Source organism: Schistocerca cancellata, chromosome 4 (genome assembly GCF_023864275.1).
Source record: "Schistocerca cancellata isolate TAMUIC-IGC-003103 chromosome 4, iqSchCanc2.1, whole genome shotgun sequence".
Lineage (NCBI taxonomy): Eukaryota > Metazoa > Arthropoda > Insecta > Orthoptera > Acrididae > Schistocerca > Schistocerca cancellata.
The window spans coordinates 138,939,816-138,953,514 of record NC_064629.1 but is presented as its reverse complement, the minus strand read 5'-3'; the positions used below and the strand labels follow the sequence as shown (position 1 = coordinate 138,953,514).

The following is a 13,699-nucleotide window of genomic DNA, read 5'->3' as shown; positions in this document are numbered from 1 at the left end:
AGTAAACAAAAGGCGCAGCTGCTTGGTTCAAGATTACAAGAGTATAATCTACTGCATCAAAGTACTAAAATCAGTGTGTTCAGGCACAGAGAACATGCCTTTATTTCTTATTTTTCAACTGACGAAGCACTGACATTTTGCAATGACGTTGCTGGCCTGATGAAAGTGCTGAACTTCACTTATATTTCACAGGAGTGGAGACTTTTCAGTGATGCATTGAAAACAAGTCTGAAGGGTGTTTTGCTCCATAACGGAAATCAAATACCCTCTGTTGCAGTAGCTTACGCTAGTTTGACAAAAGAGAATTACGAATTCGTACAAAGGATGCTAAATTCATTAAAATACAATGAACACAAGTGGAAAAAAGTGCAGATTTCAAGGTAATTGCTATGGTACTGGGAATGCATACACAAAGTATGCCTGTTTTCTTTGCGAGTGGGATAGTCGAGACCGAAATTCTCACTACGTGAAAAAGAAATGGCCCAGGCGAAGATGGAAAGTTAGCGAAAAGAATGTACAACGTGAAAGTCTGGTAGCTCCTGAATATATACTACTTCCACCACTTCACATCAAACTTGGCCTGATGAAACAATTCGTGAAGGCCATGGATCCAACAGGCTGTAGGTTTGCATATCTAGCTACCAAATTCCCCCGTCTTTCAGCTGCAAAAATAAAGGAAGGTGTATTTGTGGGCCCACAAATCAGGGAGCTGCAGAAAGATGCAAATTTTGAAGCACGTTTAACTGATAAAGAAAAATCCGCATGGGACTGTTTAAAGATGGTGACGGAAAACTTCCTTGGAAGAAGAAGAGCTGCTAGCTACAAAGCAATGGTAAAGGATGTGATCAAAGCATATCAGGATTTGGGGTGCAATATGTCTTTGAAGGTACATATGATGGACTCTCATCTGGACTACTTCACAGAGAGTTGTAGTGACGTATTGGATGAACATGGGGAAAGATTCCATAAAGACATTTCGACCATAGAAAGGCGCTATGAAGGGAAGTGTGTACCTTCTATGTTGGCAGATTATTGCTGGAATATCATTCGAGAGAAGAAAGATTCACAATACAAGAGAAAAAAGTTATGTGCATTACAAGGCAGTGGCTCATTGTTTGTCAATTTTCTGTAATTTCTTATGTCAAATAAATGCTTCAAAGTGTAAACACAAAGGTTACTGTGTTATATGTTAGATCCCACCCTCCATTAATGTGATGAACTTATAACATCAAAAAGATGTGCATTTGTTTGTCGAATTTCACCTCACGTTTGCTGCACTATATCAGAAACTGAAAAGAGAAATAAAATTGCGATTACTCATAAACTATCCCTGACAGAAAAAAACCAAAAACAGTTTTCAATTCAGCACTCAAAATACAACTAGGATCACAATATTTTTTATCAGAAATAGAAAAAAGGTTTTTTTTTTTGTAGAACAGTGTTATTGCAAGGATTCTGCACTGTATGAATTATCTTACTAACATTCTGGTCACTGGCTGCGAAACAGAAGAACATTTGTGCTATCACATCTAGATTTGCAGCCCCAGCACAGAAAGACCTTAAATCAGCTATCAGTTACTTAGGCTGAATCCTCAATGAAGAAAAATAATATGTAGAAGCTATACAAAAAAGCCCATGTCTAATTCCATTAAGAACCTTCAAGGAGTGAATTACAGTGTGTGATTTATTCCTCGGGCAGCCTCCACAGCCCACTCATTAATTTGTCTCCAGAAAAATAGGATCATAAGGGTGTCATCTTTTCAGAGGTTGAAAATTGGCCCTCCAATCTGCACCCAACCTTATGAACTTAGCAGTTTACATACAGTTGGTGTTAGCAACAGATGCAACCCCACATGGCATTAGAGTTGTCCTCCCCCATATGTTATAGGATGTTACACAGTAGCCAGTCATGTTTATGTCAAGCACTTACTTCAGCTCAAGGACATTATTTACAAATCAAAAAGGAAATGGTGACCATCATCATCTTTGGTGGCCGTAAATTTTACATTTTTTTGTACAGTCACAAATTTCACCTTATAACCAATCATAAATGGTTTATCAGGTTTAGATCAAAGGCAAAATTTCAAAAGATTTTTCCCCTGCAGTGGAATTAAACATCTTACCCCACCTACTCTACATCCAGCCTCAAGTTGACTGGCAAAATGGTTTGCTCGTATGTTCAAATGCCTTAGGGTCTGCTAAATTGACTTCAGCACTAAATGCATTCCTAACTTCTTACAGGTATATGCCCACTAATGGTTGAAGCCCATGGAGCTTGTTTATTGCTGTCCTCACAGGATACATCCTGGTCTCCTGTTTTCACCCTTGTAATACAAAACATGCAGCCACACAATTTCGGGTGTCCCCCCCAATTGTGTGCACACACTTCTGGGTGGACGCATCGCAAAGCAGCTGGATCACCAGGTAGTGTAGGTGGCTACACCATCTGGGATCTTCTACATCACTATGATCAACTCTGCTTGCAGCAACCTCGTTAGCAGCCTCCCTCGTCAGGAAGCTCACTGCTGCTATCATCGCAATCACATTGTACCACACTCTACTCTCATGCCACCTTGTTCTCTCTTCCCACAAGCTGAGACGCATGCCCAGAGGTGTTGATCTGGCTTCACTGTCAGTCAAGTCCCTGGAACTCCGAAGTCCTGCTCTTACAAATCCCTGGGTCTGTGAAGGGGGGGGGATTTAGTAAACCCACTGGACTTGAAGGACACAAATATACCAATATGCATAACATCACAACATCACCCATGTCTGATGAGTACACCTGTGAAGGGAAAGCCAATATCACAGGTTGGTCATTTGAACTTACGTAGGAGATAAATATATGGCCTCCCTGAGGTTGTCTCATTCTCAGTTGTTATTATCCGACTTCACCTCTACAAGTGAACTACAACCACCACTGCTGTTTACCTGGTCAGATTTAGACTTGTTGTTTATTGTTTCAGCTGATGAGCATGTGGTTTATCCACCACATGACTTGAGTAGAACTTAAAATTGTACTGTTAATATCTGTGTACAACAACGTAGTAGCATTTGGACCAACCTCAAATTCAATCAGGAACTGTTATATACTAATTTCAGTTAGGAAATATTGCTTATATTAATTTTCCATCAAGAACTGTTATTATTTTGGTTTCATGGACTAATAGTTTTAATCTATTGTTACAGAAAATGTATTAGTGTTCAATATATGTTGTCCCTTAAATGAGGCTTACACTAGTTATCACAGAGAGGCACATTTTTTGCCACCTTCTTCAAAGTGCTATGCCCATCTCAAGCTAGGCATGCTTTCACAAAGAGACAATAAAGAAGTTCCTTTTGTACCTCTCTCGCCTATGATATGTCAAAGCGCTATGCGAATGTGCCTTGCTTATTATTTCTGTACCCAGGAAACACTGTTCATCTATGGTAGTGACATCAGATGGTAGAGAAATTCTTGCAATTGGCTGTTCAAAGCATCAGTATGTTGTTAAGTTTGTGAAGCCAGGTGTACTATTCCATTTTGATTCTGTATTATCATTTTCTGTCTGGTTTTCTCATCCCTGATTTGTCATAGTATTTTTCAACCCTTTGGGTGCTGAGAAAAAGAAAACTACTCCAGTAATGTTTCACTTCTGTCAAATTCTCATAAGGACATGTAGAACTACAATTGATTTTAATGCTTTCACAAATAGAAAATGGTCTATATCCCTGTCATAATGTCAGAGTACAATGTACTGTTGGAGTTCTATCAAATAGCTTTTTCATACCATCAAAGTAAGCAAGTAGCTTAGTGTGTGTGTGTGTGTGTGTGTGTGTGAGAGAGAGAGAGAGAGAGAGAGAGAGAGAGAGAGAGAGAGAGAGGGGGGGGGGGAGGGAGGGAGGGAGGGAGGGGGAGGGGGAGGGGGGGAGGGAGGGAGGGGGGAGGGAGAGAGGGGGGGAGGGAGTGAGGGGGGGAGGGAGTGAGGGGGGGAGGGAGGGAGAGAGATATATATATGGGATGGGATGGGATGGGATGGAGGGAGTGAGGCAGGGATGGGGGGGGGGGGGGGGAGGAGGGGGAGAGAAAGAAAGATCCAAACAGTGGTACACTTTGCCATTGATTCCTTTTACAGGCAGATGCTAAAATAGGTGGTGTGAATCTAATTGCTCCAGGAATTCAGGAAACATATTACTTACCTCCACAACAACTGCTCAAAGAAGTTCTGTATCACCCTCATGACTTTCTCAATGCCCTTGCCAGCAAAGGAAATCACCATGTCCTGCCACCTGAGTAATGGAGGTAAAAGTAAACACGCATTCTCCGTGCAATTAAATAGCAAGAGATTTCTCTCCAGTCAGCTTGTGTACACTGTTCAGACTGTCAACATGCCTCAAAGGTTCATTTCAAGGTTAGATGAAGAGTATTTTCTCCATTTAAGACACGAAGGGCTGTCACCATGGGAAGTTATACAGCAAATTGGACTACACCATGATGATGTCATCGAACATTCAATTGCTACCTTGAGACACAAAACATTGACGATATACCTAGTAGTGGTCATCCATAATCATCATCAGCTGATGACAAACTGAGACTCAAAGATACCACACACAAAAAGCGAATGCAAGAAAAATTACGTGTTAACGTTTCTGAGGCAAGGGGGTGGACTGTTTCTACCCTATACAGATACAACTGTCTCCACATGATTAATTTGGGTCAGCCATGTTTTGGGGAAGTTTCATGTTCAGAAGTCTGACACCTTTCAGCACAGTGCAGGGTCAAAAAAGTATCCTCCAACCTATTATGCAGCCTTACAGTCAACATTTCGGTGATATGTTTGTCTTTAAAGGGTGTAACAAATGAGTACATCTCATCTCACGAACATCTTCCTCCACAAAGGAGAAATCAATCAAATGGAATGGCCTGAATTACCTGCTGGACATGAACTTGATTGAACATACTTGGGACTACCTGAATTTTACTTTGTGGCATAACAGTATACCTCCTCACCTACTGGATGATCTCAGGAAGTCCGTCATCGAAGAGTGGGACAGGGTTGGCACCAACATCTCATCCTTGGGAACACCATGTCGGAAAGGATCCAAACAGGTTACAAAGCACGAGGTGGAGAAGTATCATCTTGAATTTAGTTTATTATAGATTTGCAAAGATGAGGATTTTCAAACAGACAGAAGCTATTTTACGATATTGCAGTGTCTGTGTTATTCTGAATAGATGCAGGCATTGCAGCAACTATTTTGTCTACTGAACTTTTTTCATCTTATAAGGCTTACTATTTTAATCCCCATTCCCCTTGAATCTCAGCTCAAACACATTTGCAGATACACACAGGTGATGTGTAACTTTTCTCTATCAGTTTACATTTAACAACATGATCATTACAAGAGATCAGAACTCACATGGAAGTTTCATCAACATTTATTTTTCCCGTGCACCATTTGTAAATGGAACAGGATGTGGTGGAGGGGGAATGACGGCATAATAGTGGTGTTCAAATTACCCCCGGCCAATCATCATATGGTAGCTGGAGAATATGGACATAGCACAAATGATTCCAGCGTAATCGTGCAATAGAACAGTATGCTAGACATTTAAAGCCCAAACCCATGAAAAGTTGAAACTACATACATGATCAGTAAGTACTGTCTTACCTTAAGGATGCTACATGGCTATTATAATGGGGTTGTCTTCAATAATTTTTTGTTTAAAGTCTGGTGAATTGTCGGGAAGCGGATGTATCTACTAAGACAATCTGTTTTCACAGGTCTTTATCAACAGCCTATTAAAGTCTCTTATTTGCATAGAATACTCACACCAACTCAAAATTCCTATTTTTAATTTTAGCAAAGATATTCTAGGAAAAATATGTGCTGCTTTATTATTTTTGTAGAAAATTTCTTAAGTTGACTAATCATACAAGTGTTTTCAGTTGGCTTGGTGTCAGCACTCTCTCCACAACAGCCCAAACTAATGTTAAGAAATCATGAACAATTAGGCGATACTGTACCCAAGAACATCCCCCACTTGGCTTGGTCCACTCAATACAATTTGCCGAGGTCAAATACTTGTAAGCATGTAGCACCCAAATATTCACAGTCTCCCTGGGTTGTTCACTCTGAGATTGACATTCTTCAAAATAAAAGTGCCAAAGCTAAGCTTGCCATTTTCTACAACATGCATGTTTTTGCATCACATTAATAATGGATGCTCAAGCACACACCACATAGTACTGGCATAAGAAATTAACAGTACTGACTGGCACCCACCATGGTAACATTGACCCCATCAAAACAAAACCCAGACAGGCAGTACTCAGTGGGCTCGTGTAGCTTGAGGACTGAAATCATGGCTGTGGTATTACAATCCCATCTCAATACTGCAACATGTTGCACTGGGACCACTTTAGCAAGTTACAATTCCTAAACAATGATATGACCAAGATCAAGATCTCATTTTCTGCTACAATCGAGGAGAGAGGCGCAACATACTAAGCATTCAAGCAGTTAGCAGCATTATGTACAAATCTGGTGCACATTATGTGGCTCAATCACAACATCAACAGTTGCAGTATTTTTACCGTCGAATATTTAAGGGAAGCTAAATCAGCTGTTGCAGATAACATTCACTCTAAAAACCATGTTGAATAAACACAAATATTGTTTTCTCATGCATGTATTACTATTCTCAATAAGACTTTAATGATTTCATCACTCCTTTGAATTGGTTGAAAAAAGCTTTATGGCGTAATCTTTAATATGTCATGTTTGCCAAATGTATGTGCTCAATTTTTCCTGCAGTTTAGTTGTATCGAACACACACACACGGGAGCTCAAAACAGTTGTTTCAGGACCCTGTATTTCATCTTTTGATACTGAAGGCAGAAACAGTCTTTCAAACTCTAGCAACAACTTCATCCTGGAGATCAACTATACTAGGGTTACTTTATTACAAAATTCCTCAATATGTGATAGAAAAAAAGTTCACAGTGCAAATTTCATAGACTGAGGACACATTAACAAAATTATAAACACTTCATTTAATTAATAATTTCTAATCACATACACAGCCTCATTAGCAATTTAAACAGATGCATTATGTCTGAACCAAAAATGCTCTTCTTATTCTCTTTATCAGCATTGTTTCTTACATCACACCAATATACATTTTACAAACAACATACAAAACACTTAAGTAACAATGAACCACACTATCAATGTATGGGATGAAGCTTAGAAGCAACATACTGCATAGGTCACTATCATAGGCTTCATAAAAGTTTATAAGGTAAAAATATCCCTGTGTACCAATTGCATCAGCACACTAGAGATAAGATCACAAGCAGTGCCTTGTGAAAGCTACTATACAAAAATAAACAGCTTTTATAATACAGGGAACATCCGACTTATTATTTATGTGTTTATAAATGACTTGACGAGATAACAAGTTATATATTACAGGAGATTACTTCTGGGGATGAGTGAACAACCCATCCATCTTTAACTTCTCTCTCTGCCCCCAGAGCTTTTACTCATCTTCCAGAGATGATTAAAATTTCAACAGTAAAGTCTCTTATGCCAAAGTATGAAAAATCATAACATTCTTCTCACAACATGAAAAACACACACAAACACGCACACGCACGCGCGCACGCGCACACACACACACACACACACACACACACACACGCACACACACACACACACACACACACACACACACTATTTTACCATCCGAAATAATCCTTAAAATTTTATGTGTTTTGCATTTGGTGTGTTGAAAAAGACACTTGTTGCTTCTTGTTTTTCAATACATATGAATGTCCCTTACTTCTCACACTGCCATTAAACTCATATTACTTCAGTTCCTCGTAACACGCATGTTAAATACTAAAAAACAAGCTACTGAAATATACAAAAACACATTATATCAAAATGGAAACCCAGGGTGAACAGTACACCAGTATATACATTCCACTGGATAATTATTCACATAACACTACCAAAATGTGAAGAGAATACACTGGTATGAACATCTGGGAGCCAACTGTTACTCAAATAGAGGAAACTTCACTGGTGTTACTTATTGCATATTTGGTTACTATGAGCTATAGTTATCTGTTAGACAAAACACATATTCAATGTATATAGACAATTCAGAACACAAAAGCTTTAGAATCACAAACACCCAAGGGTACATCTTCAAAATACTTCCAATTTTTACATACATTCATGACCAGTACATTTAATTTTATGAAATGGTCTCTTGTGAATTCCACATCATACAAATGAATGGCAGAGATACAAAAGAAGTGGTGTGTTCACATTTCACAATTTTGTACTCCACTGCATAGTGTGCATTTTGCAAGCAAGCAAGCTCGCTCGCTCGCTCGCTCTCTCTCTCTCTCTCCCCCCCCCCCCCCCTCTCCCTCCCTCCCCCTCCTCCCACATACATGCATGCGCACACACTAAGTACAACAAATGCCAAATCAAAACATATTACTGTTATATATAATACTTTTGGTAACTGAACTTTGTAACTTTCTACTTTACAATGGAGTAGCATAGGTGATGGAGATGAAACAGTACAGAAGAAACACAGAAGTTTTCAGTTTTTGAGAGTGAAATATTGAGCATGGCAACTCATCTTTCATGTCACTTTTCTTTCAAAAGTCTCTTTAATAAATAACACTTTGAATTATTAACAACATAAAAGAAAAAATTTATGGACCGATTTACATAACTCTCCAAAAATGTATGAGCTGTCCAAACCCAAAAATCACATGCCCACCATCAAAAGTTTACAAGAAAATCTGCATAATTGTGCACACATAAATGCTATGCTAGAGTTACATGTGAGAAAAAGGAGAACAGATTCAGAAAATCGTGCGCGCGCGCACGCGCACACACACACACACACACACACACACACACACACACACACACACACACACACACACACACACACACACAAATAAGGAAATGCAAGCACCTGTAAGGAATGATAAGAGCCAAAGAGCATGATCCAAAATATTTACCATCTTTCTCTCATTACAGCATTCTTCCCCAGAAAAGTTAAAAAGGGGTTAAGTTTAATGAAAGGGAGGAACACGGGCCCAAAGTTTATGAAGGTAACTTCTTATATATCTTATATAAAAATTTTAAAAAATTAAATGTACAATAGTCTCTTAAGGTCAAGCAACAAGAGACAAGGGGAAAAACTCAAATGAATGAATACTTGCAGATTATAATGAACAAAGCCCACAGGTGCTTTAAATTACCTCAATAACGTATACAATCAAAGTTCTGAGAGTCTCCCTGCTCTCCCTAATCTTTCTTTATTTTTTGCTCTCAAAAAATGTTCTTTCCTTTCTCTCACTTCCTATGAAGCCACACAATTGGAGTTTACTCTTCTTGGCATTTTGGGGCACAATCTTTTAACAACCAATTTTCATTGCCATGTAATATATACTGGGTACTGTGGGTGCTGATAACCTCAGCAACGAGTGCCCCTAAGCTCCAAACACACACCAGGTAGTGTGTTACCTCAAAGAAAATCATGTTATCTTCCTTTACTTAATATCTGGATGATGTGACCTAAAGCTATTCATATTGATTTATTTAATAAAAAGTGAACATTTATAGTTACTTTTATGTACTTGACTTATTGCGATGTGTGATGAAAGGGAACATTTCATTTCACTGATATCTTCTGTCATTTTCATATGCACTAATTCATTAATTTAGAAAGACTTCATGTATCAATCACACACTAATAAGGAACAAAGTGTAATGTTCAAACTGGCAGAGCCTGAGGTGGCTGGAATATGTGTAATGGGAGTGGTCAACATGAAATAAGTGTAGGAAATGAGCAAATACATTGTACAAAATATTTTTACTTGTCATTCAAATGCAGTGATTCTAACTGAATGAAATATAGTATGTTTCTTGGCTGATTTCCAGATAAAACAGATGCATAATCAAAAGTCATTTCTCATGCAGCAGCTGCTAGAGTATGCTGTAGGTTTGTCATTTTTAACAACTCTCTTCGGAGCATTTACACCAATGGTGTAACACAGACTCTGTTGTTAATGAAATTTGACAAAACCTGAAACAAACTCACTGAAGCAATTTTCTAATATACAATGTCACACTTTTACTGTCACAGCAAATCTTTGAACCGAAATGAGCCACAAGAATTGTGAAACCTGACAAATTGGGCAGGTAAGAGTATGTAGAAATGGAACAGATACTTCATTCACACTCATTTCCTCACACTTCTCTTTCATATGTCATGGGGTACATAACAGCACTATACAATATTGCCGCCTAAGCAAATTCCACCTCTATACAGCCCCCCCCCCTCCTCCTCCTCCTCCTCCTCCTCCTCCTCCTCCTGCTGCTGCTGCTGCTGCTACCGGTCTGTGTGTGTGAGGGAGGGGGGGGGGGGGAGGGAGGGAGGTAGGAAGGCAGGGGGCCTTTTCTCAGCGATTTGATCATGTGAGTCACAAAGAATATCGGAAACATTGGAAATTATAATCAAGAAAGTGTTCCTTAGAGCGACAGGAGACTACAAGTGTGCTCATTACAGCACAAAAGTATGTACAAGAGGATTTCTGCAAAGCATTGCAACTATTTGTTCATCCAAGTACTGCCATATCTGTGCTAGTCTCCCGTAAAGCACAAAATTCCCTGAATATTAAAGTCATTGCTCTTAGATACTGATGTAATTATTGGTATACACGCATAGTATGTAACAAAACTTGAAAACAGAGTGGTATGAGTGGGAATAAATGCTGTGCTGAGTTAATGGTTTTGGGCAGAGGCTAGTTCAATTTAAAAACATTCAACTCTTAACATTCTTACTTTTTGTTAAAAATCTTTGTAGGTCCTCTTGATCATGCCCAATAATGTATACAAGATCTACCCAACAGCAAATGGTTAATCGCATACAGAATGTACATTGTAGAAAAGCAGGAGAGCCCATGAAATAAACATAATAATAATAATAATACATATAACACCCATAGAACACTATCAACTGAAATAGACACACCAAAATCAAGGAGAACAAAAAGTTACAGTGTACATGAAAGTTCATTGACATTAGCATGATACATCACAGTTCTATCACACAGTAATATACCATGTAACACTGAAAAACTAACATTGTCAATCTTGAACGACTAAGTATTTGGTACATCAATTTTATGGGCACCAGGTTGAAATCTTTAAATTAACATTGATCAAAACATTGCAAAAAGTTACAGTGTACATGAAAGTTCATTGGCATTAGCATGATACATCACAGTTCTATCACACAGTAATATACCATGTAACACTGAAAAACTAACATTGTCAATCTTGAACGACTAAGTATTTAGTACATCAATCTTATGGGCACCAGGTTGAAATCTTTAAATTAACATTGATCAAAACATTGCAGTTCCTAATTTTATCTTATGAGATGAATAAATTCTTTATCTGAACAACAGTTCACAGACATTATACTGGAGGTGGTAGTGAGCTGATGACTAAGTTAATTTTAAAAATTAAAAGAAACAGCAACAACAAAATCAACAACAACAACAAAATAATACTATCAGCAGTACTGACTATATTCAGATACAAAAATGCAACATAGCATAGCAACAAAATAAATTATCTGAATGAAAATTATTATTATAAGCCTTAACTTACAGTATTCTACTACTGTTTTCATGTGACAGAAACTCTTTAACTATAGCCTAATAACAGGTAATTCCTCCCATATTATCATTTGTGTGATATTTGTTACAACATATATACAGCTGCAAACAGTACAGATTTTTCACATGGATATGTCGTAAATAGGAAGTCACCTATGCGAAGTAACAGATAATTACAGTGTGTGTCAAATAACTGCATGGCAATGTAACACTGTAGTGTCACATGATCACTGTGGCTTTCTAATAGTAATCCTCATACAATCTGCTCAAAAGTTGTTACTGCTAACAAAAATCAGAAAGTAAGAGAAGTATTTTATAAAAATCATGAGTAGCAATAAAATACAAAATAGAAAACTACACATATCTCTCTCTCTCTCTCTCTCTCTCTCTCTCTCTCTCTCTCTCTCTCACACACACACACACACACACACACACACACACACACAAGCACAAATAATTCAGCTTAATCAATGAGCAGGGTTATCACACCAAATTTAATTTGGCATACTCCTTCATCATCTAAAAGTTGCATCTTAATAGCCATTTTGTTGTCAATAAAAAGGCATTTAAAACAATCTTTCTAATAATATGAAGGCAAAAGACTTTGGAGCAAATAAATAAATAATGTGTACAATTTCGATATCAATTATCTTAAAAACATGAAGACAATCTGTACATTCCATTTTGTATGAATACGCATGTCTATGAATTACTTTGTATTTGAGAGTAAAATACAGCATATAAAGATGAATGATTGGAATAAAAGCTGAAAGCACTATTAAATTAAGACAGATACAAGCAATGAAGAAGTTCCCTGATACCTCTTTCAAACATATTTTAAAATACACAATTCAAAGTCATTCTTGTTCAATAAAAGATACAAAAATAAAAACAAGGAAAGAAATCAAACACTTTTGGTGATCTATCTGTTTAATTCAACAGCTAGCTAAATTCAATATAAGAAATTCTAAAGAATTTGTTTTTTAAAGCACAACTGCATTATTGCTCTTCATCAACTGATGCATTTTCTCCTTTCGCGTGCATCACACTGGTGCTCACAGGCTTTGGCATCACCTGAAACATCGAAAAACAGATGTCACATTCAACCATGTACAAATATAGTTTAAATCTTAGAGCCAAATGAATCATAAGGCAACCAGATGTTAGTACTACCCACGTGCAATGGAAATCTAAAATCCAGGTAGCTCAATGATGATTCAAACTCTGGCCGCGAAACACATTTTATCATTTTTTCATGCTACAAACAAATTGCCATAAAAATCAGTAATACAATTCATTAAATTGCCTTCAATTATTTAAGATAAATAATCTGAATAACATTACACATTATAGATGAATACTGAAGGGAATGAGGTACTATATTGTCATGTCATCTTCAAAGTTCTGAACGTAAATTACAGTATCAAAGCATATAAATCCTTTAAGCTCTTCTTCTAAATTTTCTAAAGTCTTCCCCTATACAGGCAGTATGTATGTAGCTGAAATTCTATTTCTGATTATAATGCACATGTATATATAGGAATGTCCAGAACTTCTCAGCCTGATCCACTCGGTCCTCCAAGTTCTAGTGTTGCTACACAATAGAGTGGACCACAATATGAGAAGCAGCTTAATCTTTGAATACTAAGGTGAATACTGAATGCTGGGCCCCTATAAAATTCCCAACAAAACAAGGTCACACACTGCCTAAAATTCTGAATTCCTGAAGAAATTGCATAGTCATGCTTCTAACACACAGTACCTGAATAACAGGCAACATGTTTTACAGGGAACTGCTAAGTGCAATAATGGTCACAATGGACACTTGTCCACAGAAATTGTGGAAAGTAGTATTGAGTAGGACATACTTTGCAACTGATGAGTGAATATTGCTTTCTCATAAACAACAATTCTTCACAGGCTGCACGGTTTGCCGATAATGAAAGTGATTGTGATTGAAGCTACAGAAAGTCAAGCAAATGCAACAGCAAGTA

At 37.7% G+C, this 13,699-nt stretch overlaps 1 protein-coding gene across 1 annotated transcript in view; it reads right to left on the bottom strand.

Moving 5' to 3' along the window:
• Positions 1 to 11,366: 11,366 nt before the first annotated feature.
• The window catches only part of LOC126183212 (cyclin-T-like), a 113,670-nt gene continuing 111,337 nt past the window's right edge, over positions 11,367 to 13,699 (bottom strand). Inside the window, exon 10 of the mRNA XM_049924996.1 lies at positions 11,367 to 12,779. Within this exon, the coding sequence (XP_049780953.1) occupies positions 12,705 to 12,779 (75 nt within the window). The 3' untranslated portion in view covers positions 11,367 to 12,704. The remainder of the gene's footprint in view (positions 12,780 to 13,699) is intronic.